The sequence below is a fragment of the Chrysemys picta genome, chromosome 2, assembly GCF_011386835.1.
Source record: "Chrysemys picta bellii isolate R12L10 chromosome 2, ASM1138683v2, whole genome shotgun sequence".
Taxonomy (NCBI): domain Eukaryota; kingdom Metazoa; phylum Chordata; order Testudines; family Emydidae; genus Chrysemys; species Chrysemys picta.
The window spans coordinates 78335123-78360413 of NC_088792.1; the positions used below are offsets into that span (position 1 = coordinate 78335123).

Below are 25291 nucleotides of genomic sequence, written 5' to 3' on the forward strand. Positions count from 1 at the left end.
GTGTCTTATGAAGTGGAAAATATTCCAAAGTGCTGTGTTTAAGGGGTGGAGAAGGGAAAAAAATGACAAGCTATAAAAGCTTGACCTAATGCTGACATCCTGATGTGGGACTATTGTTTGAAGATGTGGAATGTGTGGTTCAGATTTTTGTTACAAGAATTTCAGGAAATCTTGTGCTTTAGAAATGCATGAAACTGCACAAGTAACATCTAAAAGACTGTGTAGTTAAATATCTCTGGCACTTTTATCTCATAGAATCTTCTGATACAGCACTACAATTATGTGTTGAAATCAGTGTTTTCAGCTTTAAAATAGTGGAATCAGCGTAGAAAACTTCAGACTGTTACTTCAATACTTTAAGGTTTTATGGTCACATTCATACAGTACAAATACTGGAAAGTATCAATATGATCGACCCGAGTGGTTGTTAACAATTTTCTAATAAAAGGCTTATTACAATAAATCTGTGATGCAAGGAGATTACATATCAAGTTACATGATGCAGAAATCTGCAAATTTGCAGTATCACTTTATTGCTTCATAAAATGGGAACATATCAACTGAAGTTCAAGGCTAAAAGAATCCAGAACACAAGTAATAAAATCAAAGTATAATTTGTGTGGATTTTCTGAATATTATAAAGTGTTGATAAAGTGAGAATTTGGAACTTTATTTTACTGGACAAATTTTATTCCATCCAGTGAGTACTCCTAGAGAAAATATTTGAGCCTAAATGTGCAGAGCATTTTAACATGTTTCCTGTTGCAGATTGCTGGACTATAGTACAGTTGCTTTGGAGAAAACAGTATAACTTAACTTCTAAAAGTTCACATTTTCTGGAGATTAAAATAGGACTTTTCATAGACCACTAAATGTTCATGTACTGTTGCTATATAAGAATCCTGAATTTATACATGGTTATTCCAGCCATTCAGCCTCTTCACAGATTTGAAGCTGTCGACAGCCAACAGGCCCTCTTGGACTGCTTAAAACTATGAAAACCAACCCCTTGCACGATGTTACAGATTACGTTTGTTGTAATGTATGCCATATAGAAGTCAGGTCTGAAACGGTGTGATCTGAAAAAAGGATTAGGGCCTTCTTATATGTATATCAAATAATCAGCTATCCCAACAGCTTAGCTGTTCTTTGTGCCAAAATCCTCTTAAAAGGACCCAGCATGTCTTTATGAGAATTTTCTATATGTATTTATTAACACAAGAATTGGACAATTACATTTGGATTTGAAACTACAACATTTTCCTTTTCTTTTCCTCCTCCAGGTGCTCAATACTTGCCTGCAGTGCTTATGTTGCTCTGGCTTTGGGTGATAACCTTATGGCTTTGAATCATGCAGATAAACTTCTTCAGCAGCCAAAGCTGTCAGGATCTCTTAAGTAAGTCTGGATTGACCATTTTTTTGCCCCTGGTATCTGGAAGAATCTGAGTTGAAGTGCCAACATTTTTAACTTGTTGCCAGTTCTGCCTTTAAGTCTAAGGACGCAAATATTATATCTGACCCTGTTTCCCTTGAAGTCTGTGGAAAATACTCACTGACAAGCAGGAATGGGGCCTAACTTTTTGTATATGAAATCTGTATTATTGGAATGGTCAGATTCTGTAACTACTTTTGGTGCTTCTTGTTAATCCTGAAGAGGCAGTTTGGTCCAGTGACTAGAGCACCAAACTGGATGTTTTAGGCCTGGGTTCTATTCCTGGCTCTGCCATTGAGTGACTTTGTGAGACATAGCTTCTGTGCTTCAGTGTCTCCATCTGCAAAATGAGGATAACAATGCTTACTATTTCTGTACAGTTTATTGAGCCCTAGAGGTAAAAAGTGCTATGGAAGTGCTAGTTACTTATTTGTATATGTATTTAATGTTAGACTGCCGTGAATGAGCAATAACTGCTCTCCACAAAGACTGCTACTTTCTGGGTATTCAGTGTGCAAATTAGCTTCAGAGGGGCTTTTAACTTCCAAAAGATAGGCAAGATACTTTGAAAGAAATCCAACTACATTTACAGAATAGATTACATTTGTGTAATATTCCTGTTGGACTTGGTCATGTTATTGTCATACAATTCTGATGGCTTTTTGTTTAAAAAACAAACAAACAAATGATCTTGAACCCTATCCTTCACTCCCTGGCTATCAGTGGTATTTCATGGTGGGTTTCACAAATCTGTTGCCATATGTACATATGACGGAATGAGTTAATCCAGTCATGCTTATAGTACTTTGCTGGCAATATACACGCTAAACCCACCCATGTCAAGAAATTAACTGATCTTAATTTTGTTTTTGTTACATGCCTAATGTTACTTCATCGTAGCTTTTGTAAAATCCTTTTATGACCCAAATATTATTAAATTTGGAATTCCGCTACAACTGCTTTGTAATGGGTATGCTACTATTTGTGCCCGAAATGGAGAAATAACAGATCAGAGTAATGTTTGGGAGCAAAAGACAGCCGTTTACATTCCTTGCCTTGCATAATTAGCTGTTCTCTGTGGTAATTATGCTTGTTTTCTTCATGTTCCTGAATGGGGTAAATTACATGGACGGAGCTGGCAGTCTTTTTAGATTATGTGCTTCATATTAAAATGCTTCAGTTCATTGATAGTTTATATTATAATTGCTCTGCCTTTTAATACAAACTGTCAAATTCCTTGTGTGTGCTAATCATTAACTTAAAACAAAGCAACTTTGCTGTAATTTGAAATGGATTCTATATTGTCTTATACATATGTATATAAAATTTTTATTCAACTTTAAAACAAGTTAATATTTGCTTGTTAATTTGCATATTGTGTTAATTTCTAATATGCAATCTTAATTAGAACATTTAAATTTAATTTTAAAAAATGCAGACTACTTGTGCTAAGCTAAAAATGGAAAACATCATAAACATCTCTGTGTTGTTAATTGTATTGCAGTAGCTCCCAGGAGCTCCAGTTTGGAATGGGCATCCCATTATGCTAGGTGCTGTACAGGCGTGTAGAACAGAGCAAGAATTGACAGCCTATATTCCCTCTTTGGGGTATAAATTTATGCTTGCAATTTTGTTTGTTTTTAGTAACAGACTCTAGTAGCAGGTTGGTGGTTTTTCTTCTGGGTGTGAAATCACTTAGCCTTTGTCTCTATTCCCATTTGGCAGATGGAGAAACTAATAACATCCTTGGGAGGTTGGTGTGAGAATTAATGTTTTTTGAATAGCAATCTGAATGTATAAAGTGTTACATAAGTGCTATTTATTATTAATGATTATTCTTATTTATTATTAAATGGCAACTGGATACTTTGGAGAATAGCCCTGATCCTGCAAACTCTTGTGCACACTGATTTCACTGGGACTACTCACATGCACAAGTGTTTGTAGTATTGGAGTCTAAAATGGCAAAGTCAAATGACTCACTTATAAAAGTATCTCCATAATATTTTCAATGCAGCAAACTGTCACTCAGGTAAACAAATACATCCAGTTTCTCTTCTGAAACAGTAATGTGGTAATGAGACTTGTCCAAGTGGAATTTGTATCTGAATGTTTGTTTGTTGTAGGTTTCTTGGCCATTTGTATGCAGCAGAGGCTCTCATCTCTCTAGACAGAATCTCTGATGCCATTACTCACTTGAACCCTGAGAACGTCACTGATGTTTCCCTGGGGATCTCTTCAAACGAGCAGGATCAAGGTTAATGAGTCTACACTTGATTAGAACCGGTCGTGCTTTCAGCTGTCTTCCTTCTGTAACTTGCAACATCTATAAATTTGCAGCATTTTTTGTGAGGTGGATGGGCTGTTCTTTAGTCCTTAGTTTTTGGTTTACCTTATGTGTATTTGTAATTTTAGTTCAAAATAACTAATGTATTGCTCATCAGTTTGTCTAAACCTCATTTGTTGGAAGTTTATTAAATATGTAATTACAGTTAATGCTTGGACCTCTGACCTACTAACACTTCACCCTTTTCCCCCCCTCTATGCGCATTTTCAGAATTTAAATGACCTTTACATACACTGTGGGGATATGAGAGGGGGAGATGGTTAAATCTGTATCTTAAATCTTCCAACACTTTTGGTGGGTGGGGTGGGGAATGTAATAAAAACAGCTACTTTTAGATCCCATCAATACAGTTCAGCCTTCAGTAGCAGTTCTGATTTGAATGGCACATTTGCAGTTTAAACTTTATTGCACATCATTATACTGTAGATTTAAAAGATGTTTTTAGATAAGCAAACCCCTTAAATGAAAATCGAAAACTGTCTAAATGATCCACGATTTCTAACAAGCTGATAGATTTTCTGGTTTACCATAGTCAGTCCATGAAGGGAAAGTCCAGCTTGAATCTGCTGTCATAAAACGATAGGGTTTTCTTTTAAAAGCCTTAAGAAGGCTCACAGAACATTCTGGCTTTTCTTGTCTCTACAGGGTCAGACAAAGGAGAAAATGAGGTGATGGAATCTTGTAAGTAATAGCTCCAGAATCCAGAAGTAATGCAGGCATTTGTCTTGCCACGGTGCGGAATGAAATCAAAAGTGTGAAATAATTTTGATTATTTTTTCTTTCAGCTGGCAAGCAGACACCCCAGTGTTATCCCAGTTCAGTCACTTCTGCACGAACAATGATGTTGTTTAACCTTGGCAGTGCTTACTGCTTGCGAAGTGAATATGATAAAGCTCGCAAGTGTCTCCACCAGGTGAAAAAACAAACCTCAAGACAACTTTATGTACTGTTCCCTTATATAGGAGCCATCTTTGTCGTTATACTGGAAATATTTATGTTCACACTTTATTGCATATTGAGACGATGGTCTAGAACTATTTTAAATGAGCTGTTCTGGAAATAAGAGCTGTTGTGGATTAGTTTTAATGAAGTTGTTCTCAATTATGTCAACCATCATGCTAACATCCCTTTTAGCTTCATTATTTTAAAAAACATTGGAGTGGCTAAAGGGAAGCCAAAAGCATCAAACTCTCTAAAGCAGTCAATTAAGCCTGTAATTTTAGCGTTTTTCTTCACATTTGCCTTAAACTGTTGGTGGGTGGGTTTAAAATTAATCTGATGCTTAATTGTTCCCAAAACTGGTGATAGTTATTGCCCTTAAAAGCAGAACTTTTGTGGTGTTTTGGATTCCAAACACTGGACTGCTAAAACTAGTTTACTTTTAAGACTGTAAAGCAGCTCAACTGCCTTGGTGGGAAGTTAGGATGCTTTATAGCGGTTATCCGTCATATCAAAATCTAAACACAAACATTCCATTTCTGTTGCCTGAATGCAAGAATTTCACTTGTGGAGTACTTACAAAAAATGTGCAAATACTTGTGCTGAAAGGTTAGGGGTTTCCTGAGGCTGAGGGAGTTAATTGTCCTTGGAGTTCAGTTTCCTAACTTTTTTCTAGCTTTTACTCCCTCTTCCTTTCTTCCCTCAGTGTAGCAGCTCTCCTCTCTGTAAAACTAAAAAGGGTTCTCTGCAGAATAACTTAGGCTGTCATAATTTAATCACTGTCCAAAACAGGATACTACTCTGAAGTTGAAGAAATTGAAGTTGAAGCTATTCAAAGCTGTTCATTTCCTTCCTTTCAATAGAGCAGATCCATGTCACTGAGTGCTACATGTAACTACCACCATGTGTGAAAGAGAGGACACACCGACTTACTTCACTGTGCATATTTAAACAGGCTGTGTTCAACACTGAGTGAAACCAACTAGAAAAACAATGGGCAGGGACACCATTGGATTTTATATCTTGCAGAGAGAAATGGGGCAAATCAAATGGTGAAATAGCACTTTTGCTATCAAGTTACCCAAGTTGCTGTTCAGTCTTTTAACTGTACCGCTTGGACCAGAGCTTTTTATACAGAATCATCTTGTCCCATGTTTTTAGTTTTCACAAATATGGTCCCATACTTTTCAGGTATGTGTGTATGTGTTGTGGTGGGGTATTAACCCAAATGCACTTGTACAGGTTAAGTTAACAATTGCAGTGTTCTCCCTTTTTAGTGAAGTAATAGCTGTATTTTGGGCTGAACAAACTTTGAGGCTAAGGGCTTTATAGCAAATAAACCTGGAGGCCCCTGAGTCTACCAATTGGTAATTAGTGAGTTAGTGGGAAGCATCTTTGTTGTATTGGAAATATTTAATTGTTCACACTTTTAAAATGAAATTCAAAGTAACTTCAGGAAGGGAAATTGTTTTTAAAAAATCATAGCCTTTCTTCCCCCATCATCGTTCCCTTTTATCTATCTTTTCTTCCTTCTTACTTCCTTTCCTCATAGCTTAGCAAGGCTTTTGTTTGAATAGCTGCAATATATTTGTTTACACATTTCAAAATTGACTAGGAGAAGGGCTGTTTTCTTCCAGTGTAAACAAGACTAACACAAATACAACAATGATGCTTGCTCAGCTGTAGAGGGAAGGAAGTTGAGGTTGAAGGATGAAGAAGAGGGAAATTAGTCAAATATTTGATAACATTTTCCCTTTCAGACGCTTGACAGCCCTTGCTGTTTTTCTTTGCATGTTAATCTCGAGAATTTTTCTGTTTTGACTGAAAGGAATGACACTGTGCTTGAGCTTTCTGAGTATAGGAGCCAGTCAGAGCACAGAGATCAGAGTGACTGATTGGAGAGATGCATATTTACCACACAGTTTTGAGAAATAATTGTATTGTGATCATGAAATCCTTGTAGGCTGCCTCTGTCAGCTGATCAGAGTATGGGGAATCAAATACTATATGATTGAGAAATAAACATCTGTACAAATCAATGGCAACCAATCTGAGCACAGGGAACTAAGTAACTGTACTCTGCACTCTGATTGGCTGAGACAATGACATTTCACTGTGCTCTCAAACTGCTGCAGGTTGGGACTAGAGAGAGAGATCCTAGCTGATGCACATCTGAATAGGTTCATTAGCTTCATAACGGAGGATCTGGTCATGTGACCGTAGGGAGCTTTTAAATGAATTGCTCATCTGGGAAATCACCCCTCCAAGAAAAAACAAACAAAACCTTCAGATTGGCTCAGGAATGACTCATTTATATTTGTCATGTATGTATGTAAAAAGCAGATGGTGCCTCTGAGTAGAGGTGTGAAATATTCTTACAAGGCAGATCATCTGTCATCCTCTCTGCATACATGGACCTGATGGCAGGTATTTATATTTCAAGAATAGTACCTTAGTTTGTTTATTGCCCTGTCTTATAACTATCCTGTCAGCTGGTATTTTCCTTCTTGTTAAATTATCTGTTGTGGTGTTAACCTTTTTCTCTCTTATTTTGGGATAAGGCTGCTTCACTGATCCATCCCAAAGAAATTCCCCCGGAGGCCATTCTACTGGCTGTGTATCTTGAACTACAGAATGGTAAGTAATTTTAGCATCTTTTCTAAACAATTTTAACCCCTTTTATGTTGATTGGTGCTCCCTGTGCCTCTCATGCTGCTTGTGTTTAATTATTATTTTAGGCCCCACTGCAGACTTCACAAAGGAATCTCCCAACCTTTGAAGACAAAGCAGTAGAATAAAGCCTTTAGTAGCATCAGAAATATACTGTCTATTTAGATTTTGAGTTCAGATGTGTTACAGCTCAGCAAGTTGTGCAATTAATTGTTCCCCACATTTCAAGTCCAAAGCTTTTTTTGTCCATGTTTCGTGTGTGTATGTGTGTACACACTTCTACATGATGCCATTGGTTGCCATCTCTTTAAGTTTTTGTTTCCTTTGTAACTGATAAATACTTATTTTTACACAAGGACTCTTAGCCTAAATTACACCACTGGTTGTGGCAGTGCCTTCTGTATTGCAGACTTAAAAACAATGTCTACCATAAACCCGTTCTTACACACTCGTATCTTTCCAAAGCATTCATCTTCTGGGCTGAAATTTTCCATGCATTGTCTCTGTACAAAAGCAATTTGTCTTGGAAAGTTTGAGCAAAATCCTATCAGTTAGTGAGTTATGGGAGATTGAATGATGAGAGAGTTTATGCACTTTCTTGCACCTTTGTATAAAGAAGACCTAAAAGGTTGGTTTTTTTTTTTAAGGGACACCAACTTGAAACCTATTAAGCTTCCACAAATGAGTTAAATAGTGCCATGTACTACACCTACCCCTGAGACGTCCTCAGTTTAGTATTCTCCTTCACTTGCTTGTCCATATGCACGTTTGCATCATGCACTTGAGTCCAGAGTATTTAGTCAGCAGTACTTGGACCTCACATGTGTGCCCTGAGAGTCCTCATGCTCCACAGTGAGGGCATGTAAGTGCAGAGCGCACTGCACTCCTTCATTCCTCTTAATCACATCTGGCTTCAGACTGAGCTCACTGCCTGTTCAACTGCCAGTAACTTGCTACTGCACAATTAATAATGTTGACCGTTTTTAATAGTTTTAGTAGTTTTACAGTATATTATGGTTAGATAAGTTTTAGCTTAGTTTGGTTTTAGCTTAGTTTGACTTCTTGTCAAGACCCAGGATGGTCTCATCTAAGTCTCCCGGGTTTAAGTATTGCCCCACATGCAAAGGGTCCATGCCCATAACCAACGATCATGCAAAATGCCTTTATTGTCCCCTATCTAAACCACAGCCTTCAATAACACTGCAGATCGTGGTGACACTAAGTGGGGAATTATCAGCCCTTCCTATGCCAAGGGGCACTACCCCCTCTCCCCAACAGACATTGAATACGAGTTCCTCTTCAACGTGCCTCAGACTCCATCCGCCTCTACACTATACCTCTGCTGCAGCTTAGCCTCAAAAGTCACTCTGCAGCAATCCAGCCTAATTCCTGTCCAGAACATTGAATTCATAGGAGCAGTCTTAAATTCCACCAAGTCTGTGGTTTACATCCCTCAGGACAGATTCAACAACCGTCCCTCATCTGTCAGTTGGAACAAAACCCAAACACCATAGCAAGGATCTGTCTCATGGCTACTAGGACATGTATCCTATGTCACCTTTGTGACACCACATGCCAGACCTCACCTCTGCTGCTTGCAGAGATGGTTGAAGCTGGTATACTGACCCAACAATCATCATTAGTAATGCGTCTTTGTGTGTCCTCTCTAGTTCTGTCCTCCCTGACACACTGGAAAAACTTAGCAAGCATCTGCAAAGGGATTGATTTCCATTCTCTTCACCCCCTGTCCCCCCCCAATCACATCCCATAGTGACAGATGCTTCACTAAGGGGATGGGAGAGGGTCATATGAAATTGCTCGAAGTGCAAGGCCTCTGGATGGTATGGGAAGCAAGGATGCACATCAACCTCAGAGCTTATGCAAAACATTAAAGACTTTTCTCAAACTTATCAGAGGACAGTTGGTATGAATAATGACTGACAATACAATTACCATGTTCTACATCAAAAAACAATGCAGAGCCAAGATGCTGTCAGGTTGTGGACCTGATGCATCTAACATTAGATTGTCCTATCAGCAGTATACTTACCAGGCATTTAAAATACATTGGCAGGCAAACTGAGTGGGCACTTCTTCCAGAATCACTACTGGGAGATCAAGAACTCTGTTCTCGGGTCACCTCCAGATAGACTTGTTTGCCACATGGGGTCACAGGAAGTGTTGAATATTTTGTTTTAGGGGAGGCATCAGCCTGGGCTCCCTAGCAAATGCATTCCTGATTCCAGGGTCAGGGACCTTAATATATGCCTACCCTCTGATATTGAGAGTGCTCTGCAAGGGTCAACAGGAAGATTCATACAAGTTGATTGTGATAGCCCTGGCATGGCTATGCCAATTTTGGTTCACAGACCTGCTATACCTGTCAACCTCCCAACCCTCATATCACAGAACAAGGCAGAGATCCTACATCCAGGACTGAAATCCTTCCATCTCATCGTGTGGTACCTGGGTGCATGTTGTCGGTAGAATATGCCTGTTGTTCTTCAGTGAGGAATATCCTTATGAACACCAGGAAGGGGTCTTCGAGAAAAACCTACCTGCCAAAATGGACAAGGTTTTCCCACTGGTGCTATAGAAGGCTGATTGTTTGTTTCTCACAATTCTTTGATACCTCAAATCTTAGATTATTTGCTAGAACTGAAGAACAATAATTTTGTCATTGAGTTCAGTCAGGGTTCACTTTCAGCTCACCACCCCCACTGGAAAAACTCACAGTATTTTCTCACGTGACTATGATGATATGTTTAAACGGGCTGATTGACGTATTCTCACTGATCGAGTACCTCATTCCACCATGGGACCTCAACTTAGTAGTTCAATCCTTCATGAGCAGATCATTTGAACCATTTGCTACCTGTTCCTTTTTACACTTCTGCAAAGATACCCATCTTGCTGATGTGATGGCCAAGTGAGATCCAAGTACTGATGGCTGACCCTCCCTTCGCAATCTTCTATTCCGATAAGATATCTCAAGGACACATTCCAAGTTCCTGCCAAAAGTGGTTACTGAGTTCCACTTGCCAGTATTCTTTTCCAAGCCTCTTGCCTCAAGAGCAGAAGTAACACTACATTCCTTAAATGGCAGGAGGGTATTAGCCTTCTATCTGCATAGGACACAACCATTCATATATTCTCCAAGGCTATTTGTCTGTTTTGCAAAAAGAATAAAGGGATCAGCCATATCAATACAGAGACCATCAAACTGAATCTCCAACTACATCAAGACCTGCTATGAAGTAGCCATAGTAGAGCCACTTGGTTCTTTGGGCTCATTCAGCTAGAGCTCAAGCATCATCATCAGCTTCACTGAAGAGATGTTCTTCACATGCACATTCCACACACCCTCCATCCTCTCAACTTTGGCGTCCTTACCCTTCAGATTTTGCAGCTCAGAAGAAACAGAGGAGCACTGGTGCACTCTGCCCTTATATGCCCTTTATGTGGAGCACAGGGACTCTCCGGGTACTGCTCATGTCCACCAAAAGTGCAATGCGTATATGGACAGCACATTTCAAAGGACTCCAGTTACTGTAAGATGAGGAGTAACTTTTTCCCATTCCTGTAAATGTTATTTCCCCTGGTTCTGTGTGAAGGACCCACATAGAACAGGAATGAAGGCCCTTATTCTGAGCTGCTCTGCATGGGCACAACCAAGCACCCACATGGAGCCCTGCTGAAGCCATCAGAACTCTGGATGCAAGGGACCCCCAGAGCAGAACCACCTGCAGGATTGGGGCATTAGTAACTGAACAGAAAGTGCTGTCGGTGCTCAATTTGTCACCACTCTAATCTCTGTTCCAATCATGTGTTACAGGTAAAAATAGTACATAAAACCTATTCAGACAGGAGTGTGACTTAAGCTGATAGTTTTTCTTTAAGATTTTTCAATTTATATTTTCAAAATAAGTATGAAGTCTCATATTCTTTGGTTTTTGTGGATAATGTATATGTTGAGTGAGAGATTTCTTATCTTTGACATTGAATTCCTAACAAAGACCTCTTTTGAGGAAAAACAGGTGCCACCAAAAATTTTTAAATAGTCTGAATAAAAATCAGGTCCCTTCAATTAACCAGATTTTGCTTACCTGGTTTCTTTGACTGCACAGCTACTACATTAATGACAGCTCTAGACAAGACCTGAAGTTTTTTTTTTCCTTTTCTTTTCTTTTTAAAGCAAACTTTGGGAAACCCTTCTGGCTTTACTTACTTAATTTACAAAGCAGAAGAGCACAATCCCATTTTCTTTTCCTTTTCAGGTCTCCTTCTCAAAGTGGTATAGATGTTTAGTGTGACTAGAGTTGTTTATAGAAACATCACTTCAGTTCAGAAATTCTCATTACTCTCTTCCCCCCTCTTTTCATGTTACATGACTTGAGAGAAAAATCAAAACCCGATCTTTTCAGAATTCATTAAACAGAAAACAATTTGGGGTTATGTTGGTTTTTTTAAAGGCCATTTTTCAATTAAACCTTTTGTTTGAAAAATATGGACTAGCTTTAAGCATGACTGATTTAAGTTGTAATCTTAGCTTTAATGTTTTCTGATTTGTATATGTATCCTTGATGTCTCAATTGTTTCCATTTATTATGTACTACGTACTCTGTGGGGATGATTGAGAGATCTGTGATGGCAAAAGAGTATAATTGTTTAAGAACCTTTATGTTTTCAGATCTAATAGGGTTGTACAAAAGTCCAAGTTGGATGTAGGGGCGAGGTGGCTCTGGGGATTCATAGTGTCAAGTACACAGTCTAAAATAAAGTGTCTGTCCTGAAGGGTGTAACTGTTAATAGCTAGGAACAGCAGCTAGAATTGAGCAGTATTGTTGCTTCAACTTTATCTTTCGTTTGATATTCATTTGTAGTAGGTGACATCCACTTATCAGTATGCAATAGCATACACCAGCTGCAGCATAAGGTTTACCTGAGTTGCATGGGCGGGAGCTACCACTGGCAGGGGATTGTCTTAGATGACTTTTCAAGATTTTTTTTTCTGTCTCCTGTGACTCAAGTTTGTCATGGGTAGAAGTGAATTTTAACTAGAAACTGTTTTGTAGGTAACACTCAACTGGCACTGCAGATCATCAAAAGAAACCAGCTTCTCCCTTCAGTGAAAACACACACTGATATGCGAAAGAAGCCAATATTTCAGCCAGTCCACCCTATCCAGCCCATTCAGATGCCAGCTTTCACCACTGTTCAAAGGAAGTGAAGTCTTGCTATAACCTGACAGGCCCTATGGAAGAGGGCTTGTGCGTTTGTATATTTTTTAAACTGTCTCTATTGGAATGTGCTGGCTTGTGTACATTTTTAATAAAAAACAAAAAAACATTTCAATGAAAAAATCATGTCAGAAGAAATTTGTAAAAGATATTTATTGGGGAACATTTCTATTGTAATTACTAACAGGCATGATAGATTCAGACTATGCTGTTAATCATTTTAACTCTCACTGTTCGCGGTAGTCATTAGTTTTGATTCTGCGTTTTTCATACAGAGCAGTTTCTGTTTGCACCACCTCACTTCCATTAATTTTCAGTACAATCAGACCGCGCAGCTGCCTCTTTTTGTAAAAGGAGAGCCTCTGCACAAGCTCTCTACTTGTCATGCTTCTCAGGGAACAGGGATAAACCTTCATCATCAGATCTGTACAAAAAGTAAGAGTCCTCTGCCAACCTCTCTTTTTGGATAATCCAGAGACCATTGTGATCACCTAGTCTGGCCTGTGCTAACCAGGATGTCATAGAAACAATAGTATTGTAGCTACTATATCGGAGATAAATTTTCTCTGCTGTTTTTGCTATGTCACCTTGAGACATTTACTGGATTCTCTACCTGCAGACAGATACTATCTGAAAGTTTGTTTTACAATAAGAGATTAAATGTTATAAGTGACTTTCCTCAGCTGTCTCCAATCTTAAAACCCTTGTACAGCTGGCCGTATGGTTTTATTTCCTTAAAGCTACTCCCTGTATAGGTTCTGCCACGTATGATAACACTTACTTTTTTTTTTTAAGTTTAGTAGATAGATAAGTCTGATTTATTATCATTAAAGGTATAGAGTGGATTGATGATGGTACCTATCGGAGCATCAGAATTGTGAACTGCAGGAGCCTTGGGTTTGTTGTGTCCTCCCAGTAAATGCAGCCCATCACTACTAAACTATATGGTGGGATGAATGGAAGATAGGCAAAGACTAAAACACCTCTTCACTTGTGACGAGGAGAGGAGCCATGGGTGTTAGTTCACTGGGCTACCTAAGCTCCCTTGCACATACTACTTTGCTACACACGATGCTTCATACTTCTAAAGCCTGCTTGTACACAGTAGTGTCTCTCCCATGTCTTGCAGCCTGACCCCAGTCTAGTCTGAGCTAATTTGCCAATTTCAGGGTTGAGTCAATTGATTAAATATTCAAAAGGCAAACAAACTACTATTTAAAATATTCAGAGCTAACTTTAAAGATCTATTAATACATTTCTGTAGATAAATATCTTAGACACAAGCTACTTTACACATACAAGGCAGAAACCCAGACTGGCTAAGTCTCTTACCTCCACCCAGAAGAACTTCTACAGGAAGGATGGACAAATGCTAACCATGAGAATAGACAAGTGTCAGACTAAGGGTTTGTCTACACTGGCACTTTACAGCACTGCAACTTTCTTGCTCAGGGGTGTGAAAAAACACCCCTGAGTGCAGCAAGTTTCAGTGCTGTAAAGCACCAGTGTAGACAGTGCCCTAGCACTGGGAGCTACACCCCTTGTGGAGATGGGGTTTTTTGGTTTTTTTTTTTTAGAGCGCTGGGAGAGCTCTTCCAGTGCTCTGCCGCGACTACACAAGCCACGTTAAAGTGCTGCAGCATTGCCAGTGTAGACTAGCCCTAAATGTATATGAATAATCAGTATGAAAATGTCTGAACAGTGGGCTTCAGTGCCTTGAGAGATAACCTTTCCTCTTCCACATATTTATAGCCCTGAGTGGTTGGTAGGTACTCGGTGCAAACTCTATGCATCTGAATTTCCTTCATAACACAGCCTCCCTGGATTCTTACTACTGCCATGTGTGGGTTGTGTGCCGCCTCCTCCAAGAATCTCTTTTTACGGTGTAGGAGAATGCATGCACACATTTACAACGCAGGCATTCTAGTAACCAGTAAGTGTCCTTAAGTGGCTTTGGTTCCTCTGAATTATGCATAGGTGCCCTCCTCCCCTCTTTTATTCAAGAGCCAGTAAAACAGGCTGTAGAATTGGAATTTAACCCTCATTTCCCAGCTGTCCTTGTGGGTATAAAGACCATCAGTGTACCAGACAGAGCAGCTTCAGTGCTAAATCAAAGAGCCAACTAGGCTGCAGTGTACCCTGAGCACTTGAACTAACTTTTTTGGAGGGTCAAGGGTGTATTGGATTAGTTAGGAGTAGTCTGCAAATTTCACTTTCCAGGTGGGTGGCTGTGTTATTGTTTACAAACATTAGTGCTAATAAAACAATTGCTGTACATATGTGCAAGTAATGTGCAACAGCATTGCTCTAAAAATAAAAAACTTGTCCAGGTTTTACAGCAATCACTCAGCTCTATCAACAAGCCCCAAGCAGTCACTTTAAAAGCTGCTCTGAAGCCAGCATGACCCCATCAAAACTTAACAGGTGCTCAGCTTGACAAGCATAGTCAAGGCCATAATCTAGCTGGGTCATTAGTGTCCCAGTACACCTGGAATTTACTAGCCTACATCATTATAGTCACTAGAATGGGACTGGGTATGATCAAGACATTAGCTTACATAGTAGTCACTCAGGCCAAGAATGTACCCTAATTCAAAAAGGATTGTACATGTGTGTTTGTATATACCAACCAACTCTGGATCTTTGCAATACTAACATTTTGGAAGGGTTAAGATAATCACCATTAGGTCTCCTTGGGATGAGGGGGATAGATCACCCTCATTTGCTTACTGTGGCTTCCTTACCTTTCTCTTACGGACTGTTGTCAGACTGACATAGCCAGACCTTTGGTCTCAGGCAGTTTGGCCATTCCTGTGCAGTAATGAGCTGTGGGTCAGTTCAGCTGCATTTCTTCAGTACCCCATAAAGTTGTCCATACCTATGCATTTGTTTCTAGCCACTGGAAAGTATGCTCATAGGAATGCAGCCTCTGAGGGGCTGCCAACATAGCGATGCAAATGAGCTCTGAGCACAGGAAAGTGTGTAAGATAAATCACCTATGCAGTAGCCAGCATCCCCTGTAGGAGGAACAGTAGCAGGCTGGCTTGCTCTAGAGGTGCTATTATGCCAGTCCCTTTCCACACTCATGGAAATGGTTAGCCTTGCAAGTCTAATTTAAACAGTGATGTGACCAGCTATGAACACAACAGTGCAAGTACTCTTGGGTGCATGAATGGTCATTAGCATGGAATAAGTCCTTGTTGCTTGTATTTAACTCCAGCAATGGGAAAATGTTGGCAAACAAAGGTAACTTAGGGCAAGCCAGCTAACTTAGCATGTCCTGAAAGGGTGAAAGTGGGAAACTTCTAGGCTATGATACCAAGCCCAATATTTTGATTTAATACAGAAGCCTTCAAATGAAGTGATGGGCCAGGACTGTGAACTCCCAGGAGCTGGTGCCAAAGTCACAACTCTGTTTTTGCTTAGTGGAGAGCTAATTAGCTTCTCTGCCCTCTCACTCCTGGGCTTTTGAAGTCCAAGCTGCCCAGGTAATATTCCACTGTGACAACATGGAAAGATGCATTCATGTTGTTTCAGGATCAGTTGTTGGGAAAGTATATTTCCCCCTATCCTATATACTTTACTTTAGGCTGAGTTCTGAAGTTAATGTTTGAAAGGTGACACCTGATTATTTTTATAAAAGGGTTGAGTCACATCACTGTACATTGACTGATTAAATACAAAAAGGTTTAAAGATGCTTTCTGTGTGGTCTCATCCTGAATAAAGGTTTTTCCCTCCCCCTCCTAGGAATGTAGAGTATTCACATGCAGAAATGCTAATGTATTGTTTCAGCATTTCTCAGCTCAGCTCGAAGGCATGCAACATTACACTCACCCGTTTGAAAAAGCATGCAGTTGTTGGTCCCCAGATACCACATATCTAATCACACTTGAGTGGAACTATTCATCCTTAACTCTCCATCAAATAAGAGTGTGCTTCTAGCCTAAGGGAGGCTGAATGCTAATGTGGACTTGTAGTTTCACTTCAGTATTTTCCTGCAGCACAAACGCTATTTCAGAAACTCTGGCTATATAATATAAAAAAAAAAAAAAAAACCAACCCCCCCCCCCCAATGATCTGATCTCAGCTGTGAAATATTTACTAGGGCTGTCAATCAGTTAACAAACAAAAACATCAAGATTAATTGCAATTTTAATTGCACTGTTAAACAAGAGAATACTAATTGAAATTTATTAAATATTTTGGATTTTTCTTCATTTTCATATATATAATTCTGTTGTAATTGAAATATTTTGATTATCCTTTTTACAGTGTCAAGTATCAGGGGGTAGCCGTGTTAGTCTGTATCTACAAAAACAACAAGGAGTCTGGTGGCACCTTAAAGACTAACAGATTTATTTGGGCATAAGCTTTCGTGAGTTAAAACCTCACTTCTTCAGCTGCATAGAGTGAAAGGAAAGTTTTACAGTGCAAATATTTGTAAACAAAAATAGTATTTTTCAGTTTACCTCATACAAGTACTGTAGTGCAATCTTTGTCCTGAAAGTCAGGTATCAGGGGGTAGCCGTGTTAGTCTGTATCTACAAAAACAAGAAGAACAGGAGTACTTGTGGCACCTTAGAGACTAACAAATTTATTAGAGCATAAGCTTTCGTGGACTACAGCCCACTTCGTGGCACAAGTACTCCTGTTCTTCTTTTTGCGGATACAGACTAACACGGCTGTTACTCTGAAACCTGTCATTATACAAAAACAAGGGGTCTGGTGGTACCTTAAAGACTAACAGATTTATTTGGGCATAAGCTTTTGTGGGTAAAAACCTCACTTCTTCGGATGCATAGAGTGAAAGTTACAGATGCAGGCATTATATACTGACACTGGGAGAGCAGGGAGTTACTTCGCAAGTGGAGAACCAGTGTTGACAGGGCCAATTCAATCAGGGTGGATGTAGTCCACTCCCAATAATAGATGTGGAGGTGTCAATTCCAGGAGAGGAAAAGCTGCTTCTGTAATGAGCCAGCCACTCCCAGTCCCTATTCAAGCCCAGATTAATGGTGTTAAATTTGCAAATGAATTTTAGTTCTGCTGTTTCTCTTTGAAGTCTGTTTCTGAAGGTTTTTTTGTTCAATGATAGCGACTTTTAAATCTGTAATAGAATGACCAGGGAGACTGAAGTGTTCACTTACTGGCTTATGTATAAAGAACAGGAGTACTTGTGGCACCTTAGAGACTAACAAATTTATTAGAGCATAAGCTTTCGTGGACTACAGCCCACTTCTTCGGATGCATATAGAATGGAACATATATTGAGGAGATATATATACACACATACAGAGAGCATAAACAGGTGGGAGTTGTCTTACCAACTCTGAGAGGCCAATTAATTAAGAGAAAAAAAACTTTTGAAGTGATAATCAAGATAGCCCAGTACAGACAGTTTGATAAGAAGTGTGAGAATACTTACAAGGAGAGATAGATTCAATGTTTGTAATGGCTCAGCCATTCCCAGTCCTTATTCAATCCTGAGTTGATTGTGTCTAGTTTGCTATCAATTCCAGCTCAGCAGTCTCTCCTTGGAGTCTGTTTTTGAAGTTTTTCTGTTGTAATATAGCCACCCGCAGGTCTGTCACTGAATGACCAGACAGGTTAAAGTGTTCTCCCACTGGTTTTTGAGTATTTTGATTCCTGATGTCAGATTTGTGTCCATTAATTCTTTTGCGTAGAGACTGCCCGGTTTGGCCAATGTACATGGCAGAGGGGCATTGCTGGCACACGATGGCATGTATCACATTGGTAGATGTGCAGGTGAACGAGCCCCTGATGGTATGGCTGATGTGATTAGGTCCTATGATGATGTCACTTGAATAGATATGTGGATAGAGTTGGCATCGGGGTTTGTTACAAGGAGAGGTTCCTGGGTTAGTGGTTTTGTTCAGTGATGTGTGTTTGCTGGTGAGTATTTGCTTTAGGTTGGGGGGTTGTCTGTAAGCGAGGACAGGTCTGTCTCCCAAGATCTGTGAGAGTAAAGGATCATCTTTCAGGATAGGTTGTAGATCTCTGATGATGCGCTGGAGAGGTTTTAGTTGGGGGCTGAAGGTGACAGCTAGTGGTGTTCTGTTATTTTCTTTGTTGGGCCTGTCTTGTAGGAGGTGACTTCTGGGTACTCGTCTGGCTCTGTCAATCTGTTTTTTCACTTCAGCAGGTGGGTATTGTAGTTTTAAGAATGCTTGATAGAGATCTTGTAGGTGCTTGTCTCTATCCGAGGGATTGGAGCAAATGCGGTTATATCTTAGAGCTTGGCTGTAGACAATGGATCGTGTGGTGTGTCCTGGATGGAAGCTGGAGGCATGTAGGTAAGTGTAGCGGTCAGTAGGTTTCCGGTATAGGGTGGTATTTATGTGACCATCGCTTATTAGCACAGTAGTGTCCATGAAATGGACCGCTTGTGTGGATTGATCTAGGCTGAGGTTGATGGTGGGATGGAAATTATTGAAATCATGGTGAAATTCCTCAAGGGCTTCTTTTCCATGGGTCCAGATGATGAAGATGTCATCAATGTAGCGCAAGTAGAGTAGGGGCGTTAGGGGACGAGAGCTAAGGAAGCGTTGTTCTAAGTCAGCCATAAAAATGTTGGCATATTGTGGGGCCATGCGGGTACCCATAGCAGTGCCGCTGACTTGAAGGTATATATTGTCCCCAAATGTGAAATAGTTGTGGGTGAGGACAAAATCACAAAGTTCAGCCACCAGGTTAGCTGTGACATTATCAGGGATACTGTTCCTGATAGCTTGTAGTCCATCTTTGTGTGGAATATTGGTGTAGAGGGCTTCTACGTCCATAGTGGCCAGGACGGTGTTTTCTGGAAGATCGCCGATGGATTGTAGTTTCTTCAGGAAGTCAGTGGTGTCTCGAAGATAGCTGGGAGTGCTGGTAGCGTAGGGTCTGAGGAGAGAGTCTATATAACCAGACAAGCCTGATGTTAGGGTGCCAATGCCTGAGATGATGGGGCGTCCAGGATATCCAGGTTTATGGATCTTGGGTAGCAAATAGAATACCCCTGGTCGGGGTTCTAGGCATGTGTCTGTACAGATTTGTTCCTGTGCTTTGTCAGGGAGTATTTTTAGCAGATGGTGTAGTTTCTTTGGTAATCCTCATTGGGATCAGAGGGTAATGGCCTGTAGAATGTGGTGTTAGAGAGCTGTCTAGCAGCAGGTCATATTCCAATTTATTCATGATGACGACAGCACCTCCTTTGTCAGCCTTTTTGATTATGATGTCAGGGTTGTTTCTGAGGCTGTAGATGGCGTTGTGTTCAGCATTGCTGAGGTTATGTGGCAAGTGATGTTGTAATGGCTGAGCCATTACAAACATTGAATCTATCTCCCCTTGTAAGTATTCTCACACTTCTTATCAAACTGTCTGTACTGGGCTATCTTGATTATCACTTCAGAAGTTTTTTTTCTCTTAATTAATTGGCCTCTCAGAGTTGGTAAGACAACTCCCACCAGTTTATGCTCTCTGTATGTGTGTATATATATCTCCTCAATATATGTTCCATTCTATATGCATCCGAAGAAGTGGGCTGTAGTCCACGAAAGCTTATGCTCTAATAAATTTGTTAGTCTCTAAGGTGCCACAAGTACTCCTGTTCTTTTTGCGGATACAGACTAACACGGCTGCTACTCTGAAACCTGGCTTATGTATGTTACCATTCCTGATGTCTGATTTGTGTCCATTTATTCTTTTGCGGAGGGACTGTCCGGTTTGGCCAATGTACATGGCAGAGGGGCATTGCTGGCACATGATGGCATATATAACATTAGTGGATGTGCAGGTGAATGAGCCCTTGATGGTGTGGCTGATGTGGTTGGATCTTCTGATGGTGTTGCCAGAGTAGATATGGGGACAGAGTAGGCAACGAGGTTTGCTACAGGGATTGGTGTTTCTGTGGTGTGGTGTGTAGTTGCTGGTGAGTATTTGCTTCAGGTTGGGGGGTTGTCTGTAAGCAAGGACTGGCCTGCCTCCCAAGGTCTGAGAGAGTGAAGGATCATTTTCCAGGATAGGTTGTAGATCGTGGATAATGCGCTGGAGAGGTTTTAGCTGGGGGCTGTATGTGATGGCCAGTGGTGTTCTGTTATTGTCCTTGTTGGGCCTGTCCTGTAGTAGGTGATTTCTGGGTACCCGTCTTGCTCTGTCAATCTGTTTCCTCACTTCCCCAGGTGGGTATTGTAGTTTTACGAATGCTTGATAAAGATCTTGTAGGTGTTTGTCTCTGTCTGAGGGGTTGTCCTGAAAGTGCAACTTACAAATGTAGATTTTTTTGTTACATAACTGCACTAAAAAAAAAAAAAAGTAAAACTTCAGAGCCTACAAAGTTCACTCAGTCCTACTTCTTGTTCAGCCAATCGCTCAGACAAACAAGTTTGTTTATATTTACAGACGATAATACTGCCCTCTTCTTATTTACAATATCACCAGAAAGTGAGAACAGGCCTTTGCATGGCACTTTTGTAGCCAGCATTTCAAGGTATTTACGTGCCAGATATGCTAAACATTCGTATGCCCCTTCATGCTTCAACCACCATTGCAGATGACATGCTTCCATGCTGATGATGCTTGTTAAAAAAAAAAAGTGTTAATTACATTTGTGACTGAACTCTTTAGGGGAGAATTATACATCCCCTGCTCAGTTTTACCCACATTCTGCCATACATTTCATGTTATGGCAGTCTTGGCTGATGACCCAGTGTCACGGACTCGCAGATCGTGCCCACTCTTGGCCCTGTGCGGTCTGTGGGGGGTGCCCCTTTCAGTGAGACAGCCCTTCTCGGGGGTCCACTCTCTCTCGGGGTCAGGCCCCTCCACCTCCTGGAGCCGCACCTCTCCGAGCCTTAGCACTTCTGTCTCTCGCCAGGTGCCTCTTCAGGGAGTCCACTTGCTTTGGACCCCCGGGGCCTCCCTCCCCCGAAGGGGTTGATGCAACCCTGTTCTCTAGACCGGAGTGACTCTCAGCCAGCGTAAAACAGGAGAGTTTATTGAGCGACTGAACACAGCACAGGAAACCTTTTGACTCTCAGGCCTGGCCTCCCTCGGCACAGCACATCCCAGTCTCCCCTGCATCCAGGTGGGCTCTGCCTGCTCCCCCTCTCCAGCCCAGAGCCCCCCTGCTTCCCAGTTGGGCATCTGATATCACCAGCCTCAGGCCCCGCCTCTGTCCCTTGTCTTCTTTCCAGGTAAACAGGGTCCTCTGGCCCCCCCCGGCTGGAACCGGCTGGTTAGGTCATGGGGTCCTCCCTTCACAGTCCATTGTCCTCCCACTGGCCAGAACTGGCTGTGACTCCTGAGCTGGGTCTCCGGTGAGGGTTGTCAGGTCACCAGTCGCTGGGGTGTCCCTCCTCCAGGCCATCGGCTGAGGTCCCAAGTTCCCTCTCCCCTCACCTCGTTAAACCAGTAACACCCAGAGCACCGAGTCCCACTCCCTCTGCATGCAAACCATTGGAAAAACCACAAAAAGATAAGAAAATCCCCCACTTCGTCACACCCAGCACACGTTGTTCGTTTTTACAACACTTTCACTGCAGATTTAACAAAACACAACGAAGGCACCAATGTGAGATTTGTAAAGATAGCTACAGCAATCGACCCAAGATTTAAGAATCTGAAGTGCCTTCCAAAATCTGAGAAGGACAAGGTATGGAGCATGCTTTCAGAAGTCTTAAAAGAGCAACACTCCGATGTGGAAACTACAGAACCCGAACCACCAAAAAAGAAAATCAACCTTCTGCTGGTGGCATCTGACTCAGATAATGAAAATGAACATGTCGGTCCGCATTGCTTTGGATGGTTTTCAAGCAGAACCCATCAGCATGGACATGTCCTCTGGAATGGTGATTGAAGCATGAAGGGACATATTTACGTGCCAGATGCACTAAAGATTCATATCTTGCGACCCCCGCTACAACAGGGCCATGGGAACCCCTGTTCTCACTTTCAGGTGACATTGTAAACAAGAAGCGAGCAGCATTATCTCCTGCAAATGTAAACAAACTTGTTTGTCTGAGCAATTGGCTGAACAAGAAGTAGGACTCAGTGGACTTGTAGGCTCTAAAGTTTTACATAGTTTTATTTTTGAATGCAGTTTTATTGTACATAATTCTATATTTGTAAATTCACCTTTCATGATAAAGAGATTGCACTATAGTACTTGTATTAGGTGAATTGAAAAATACTATTTCTTCTTTTTACAGTGCAAACACTTGTAATTAAAAAAAGTGAGCACTGTACACTTCATATTCTGTGTTGTAATTGAAATCAATATATTTGAAAATGTAGAAAACATCCAAAGTATTTAAATAAATGGTATTCATGATTAATCACGATTGATTTTTTTAATCGCTTGACAGCTCTAATATTTAAACATATCCATTTTATAATTTTTTTCCTAGTTTTACCGTAACACTGACTGACTAGCCAGTTCCAGAAAGCTGAAGCTGTCCTGTTCCTCCTTAATAGTCACATGACATCTCCTGATCAGTATCCCTCCTCTCTAGTCTTGCTTCCCAACACCTACTTTCCCCTCATTATTTTAGTCTCTTTACCAAAGTGCTTCAAGAGGCAGGCAGACAAGGAGGCTGTTGGGTCCCCTGGTCCAGCTAAAGCTCTGAAAGAATTTGGAAGAGAATTTAATTTAACCAATGTAATAAATGGTTATTTGTAAGATTCAGTAGCAAATGCTCCAGGATTCAAGACCAAGAATGGGATGTGGGGACATCAGTCACACAGATCCTATAACCAACAAAGTTGTCACTCAGTAAGGGCTTGATCCTGCTCCCATTCAAGTCAGTAGTGCAGGATTCAATCTTATCACTTCCCTCACAGCAGTAAATACATGTACTAAAGAAAGGAAGCAAGTCTTTTGCCTCATCCAGAGAGCTACTCTGAAATGATCACTCCTTCACCCTCTCCTTGCAGCCCCCTGCTGGCGAAGGCCCTCTGCTTGGGTTTTGGGGAACAGTCAATGGTTTCAAATCAACGTACCTCAAGTGCTATGATGGCACAGAGGGCTTCCAGCATTTCAGCTCCAGTGATGTCTGGTGTAGACAGCTACAGTTGGCTACCAGTGTTTTTATTGTTCACCACCTACCAGATCTCAGAGAAATCAAAGCCACAAGGTCCTTAAAACAGCAGTGGCCATTGGCGTTCTACTCTATACTAGTCCTTCCATAGTTGCGAACAGTGGTGGAACTAAACTGGTGGTAGCAGCGGTGGGAAGTTTTTGACAAAAGTGCCTAGAATAGACAAGGCCTTAAAGCAGGGGTCTCCAAACTACGGCCCGGGGCTTCCATTTGTCCAGCTCTCCAACCAACAGGGGAGAAGCTAACAGCTGAGTAGGCACGAGCAGGCAGAGGGAGGGGCTGCCAGCAGCAGCTCACACAGGGCAGCAGCACAGCTGAGCTGTGCAGAGGGGTGAGTGCCTCTGGGAGCCAGTGTCCCCCCAAAAGGGGAGCCAACTTAGGGGAGAGTCGTTGCTGCAGCCGAGCAGGCACGGACCCCTGCCTTAGAGTAAAAATATAAACCAGATGCTTAATTACATCTCCAATAAATGGCGTAAAGAAGATGGAAATTAACAATTTCATAATGGTTTAATTTTAACTACATCACTAATAGAACCAAACAGTATTTGTATGATACAAATGTGAGTTTTTAGAAATAAAATTTAAAAAATGTGAAATGATTTTTAACGTATTGACAAATATTGTGTGATTTCACAGTACCTGCATCGATTAACTTTTATACCTCATTTAGAGTTTAATGCAACACTGACACAGTAGAGTAGTGTTGTTTTTTTAATAATTTTGCATATATTTAATTTCTTTCACAGTCGCTTCGTCCCGCAAAGCCCCTTCAAAAATCTAATATGGCCCTCGTCTCAAAGTTTGGAGACCCCTGCTTTAAAGCATTAACTAATATAGGGTCGCTAACAGACTAGTCACTGGCTAGTGCATCTCAGACCACTAGCATCCACTCAAGTGCCTCAGCCCCTCACCATTTCTAGTTTACTGCAAAAGCAGTGGTCTGAGTCATTGTGGGTTGCAAGAGAGTCCAAGGAAAGGATTGCTGCGCTGAGGGGTCCAAGTCAAGAAAAGTCAACTTCAGAATATTTGAGGTAAGGTGGGAATTTTCAGAGCCAAGAGGGAAGAAAGAGCATGATAAAAGGGAGAGACGTTTGCCAGGCTCTTCCTCTTTTCCACCTCCATCTACAGACACCACACCTAGTGACTCACACACTGATCAAAGGGGAGAGCCTGGCTGAAGGACAACCAATCAGCCTGTGGTGAGAAGCATCTAAGTTTGTAAGGGCATTGAAAGTGTTAAGATCAGCTTAGAATGCGTTTTGCTTTTTCATTTGACCAAATCTGACTTGTTTTGCTTTGACTTATAATCACTTAAAAATCGATCTTTGTAGTTAATAAATCTGTTTATTCTACCTGAAGCAGTGCGTTTGGTTTGAAGCATGTCAGAGACTCTCCTTGGGATAACAAGCCTGGTACATATCAATTTATTTGTTAAAGTGACGAACTCATATAAGCTTGCAGTGTCCAGTGGGCATAACTGGACACTGCAAGACAGAGGTTCCTAGGCTTGTGTCTGGGACTGGAGATATTGGCTAGTGTCATTCGGTTGCACAATCCAAGGAGCA

The 25291-nt window shown here is 41.0% G+C and overlaps 1 protein-coding gene across 9 annotated transcripts in view; it reads left to right on the forward strand.

The window, feature by feature from the left end:
* The window catches only part of CNOT10 (CCR4-NOT transcription complex subunit 10), a 59535-nt gene extending 46783 nt beyond the window's left edge, over positions 1 to 12752 (forward strand). For all 9 annotated transcript variants that reach the window (XM_065583549.1, XM_065583551.1, XM_065583548.1 and 6 more), the window contains 6 exons: positions 1284 to 1397; positions 3560 to 3690; positions 4426 to 4461; positions 4566 to 4693; positions 7281 to 7356; positions 12465 to 12752. In XM_065583549.1, coding sequence (XP_065439621.1) covers positions 1284 to 1397; positions 3560 to 3690; positions 4426 to 4461; positions 4566 to 4693; positions 7281 to 7356; positions 12465 to 12619 — 640 coding nt within the window. In that variant the 3' untranslated portion in view covers positions 12620 to 12752. The remainder of the gene's footprint in view (positions 1 to 1283; positions 1398 to 3559; positions 3691 to 4425; positions 4462 to 4565; positions 4694 to 7280; positions 7357 to 12464) is intronic.
* Positions 12753 to 25291: the final 12539 nt, after the last annotated feature.